Genomic DNA, 1,254 nt, shown 5'->3' with positions numbered 1-1,254 from the left:
TCCCACATCTGCCTCCTCTACAATATTAGTCGTATTCCCCTAGTAAACTTGGGTTGCATCTCATGAAGGAAAGTAAATATCACTTGAATCCTGGACGTTCAAGCTGTCTACATTTCTTCGCCCAGAAATGATTTCCAAAAGGGTCATACCAAAACTATAGATATCTATCTTGGCAGAGATGGGAAGACCATAGATCCATTCTGGAGCTATGTATACTCTCGTTCCTCTCGTAGTTGTCAGTACACGGCTCAAATCTCTACCCATCAGCTCTGCTGGTCCAAAATCAGCTAATTTGGGTGACATTTTACTGTCTACCAGAACATTTTTTGGCTTCACTGTGAATGATGCAATCTCTACATTCTTCATGAAGATAAAGTAACCCTCTCGCAGTGCCTAATGCAATCTCCAATCGCATCTTCCAGTCGAGTAATCTGTGTTCACCTTCGGAATGACTGGCAAACAGAATTGAATTCAGAGAGCTGTTGGGCATGTAATCATAAACCAATAGCCATCTCTTTCCTGACTAAATTGACATGTTGTCTGTTTCCGACACAACTGATTTCTGCTCGAAATTGCTTCTCATCTTGTCTTGAGACCTCCAATTTTTTAACGGCCACAAGCGTACCGTCCCATAGAGATCCCTTGAACATGGAGCCTTATCCTCTGCTCACCAGCTTTGACTTAAAATTGTTCGTCGCGATCTTCAACTCCTTGTAACTAAACATTCTCAAGAAAGAGTTTGCAATGCCTGCAGGCGACATCCTCAGCCGCAGACGATGCCTCCGCCAAATTACAATTGAACAGATACCCAGAGCAAAGGTGAGTGCACCAACAATACCAAACACTATTGCCACTCTAGTTGGGCTTTTGTGTTTTCTTGAAAGAGGAGAGATACCTACTCTAATGAAGACATTTGAATTCCTTTCTGATGGAGTAGATTTGCACATGTTTATCAAATCTCCGAACTAGATTTGGCAAGGTCCAGAAGGTGGATTGAAACTGAAAGCAGTGCACGATCTGTTGCAGAAGCAGAAATTCTGGCAATCTTTTCTTGTTGATACAGAGTATGAGGATGCGAAATCATTAGGCAAAGTGACACCAAGTTCAAGGAATCCGTCAGTGCTACCACTAATGGCATCATATCTCAATGGCCTCTTCTGAACACAGCCACTGGAAGCCCAATCTTGAGAGACCCAGGCGCTATTGTTTCTGGGTTTGAAGTTTTTCGGGCAGCTGCAGGCCTGAAGATTACTA

General features: G+C 43.1%; 1 protein-coding gene across 1 annotated transcript; it reads right to left on the bottom strand.

Annotated features, from left to right (window-relative positions):
• Positions 1 to 304: 304 nt before the first annotated feature.
• On the bottom strand, positions 305 to 947 carry LOC149566902 (protein CLAVATA3 INSENSITIVE RECEPTOR KINASE 3-like). The gene is made up of 2 exons (XM_089816564.1): positions 672 to 947; positions 305 to 523 (listed from the first exon to the last, which is right to left on the bottom strand). The coding sequence occupies exons 1-2, from the start codon at positions 945 to 947 to the stop codon at positions 305 to 307; spliced, it is 495 nt and encodes a 164-aa protein (XP_089672690.1).
• Positions 948 to 1,254: the final 307 nt, after the last annotated feature.

The sequence above is a fragment of the Cupressus sempervirens genome, chromosome 3, assembly GCF_028749045.1.
Source record: "Cupressus sempervirens isolate cs-2001-9-10 chromosome 3, ASM2874904v1, whole genome shotgun sequence".
In the NCBI taxonomy this organism is placed as follows: domain Eukaryota; kingdom Viridiplantae; phylum Streptophyta; class Pinopsida; order Cupressales; family Cupressaceae; genus Cupressus; species Cupressus sempervirens.
Note: the sequence above shows the minus strand (reverse complement) of the source record. Positions and strands in the feature narration are given on the sequence as shown.

Excerpts from the sequence above, each read along its gene's own strand:
- LOC149566902 (XM_089816564.1), bottom strand. The coding sequence starts at position 947 with ATGTGCAAATCTACTCCATCAGAAAGGAATTCAAATGTCTTCATTAGA. Across the intron at positions 524-671 it reads ACAATTTTAAGTCAAAGCTG|TCAGGAAAGAGATGGCTATT; the intron begins GTGAGCAGAGGA and ends ATGTCAATTTAG.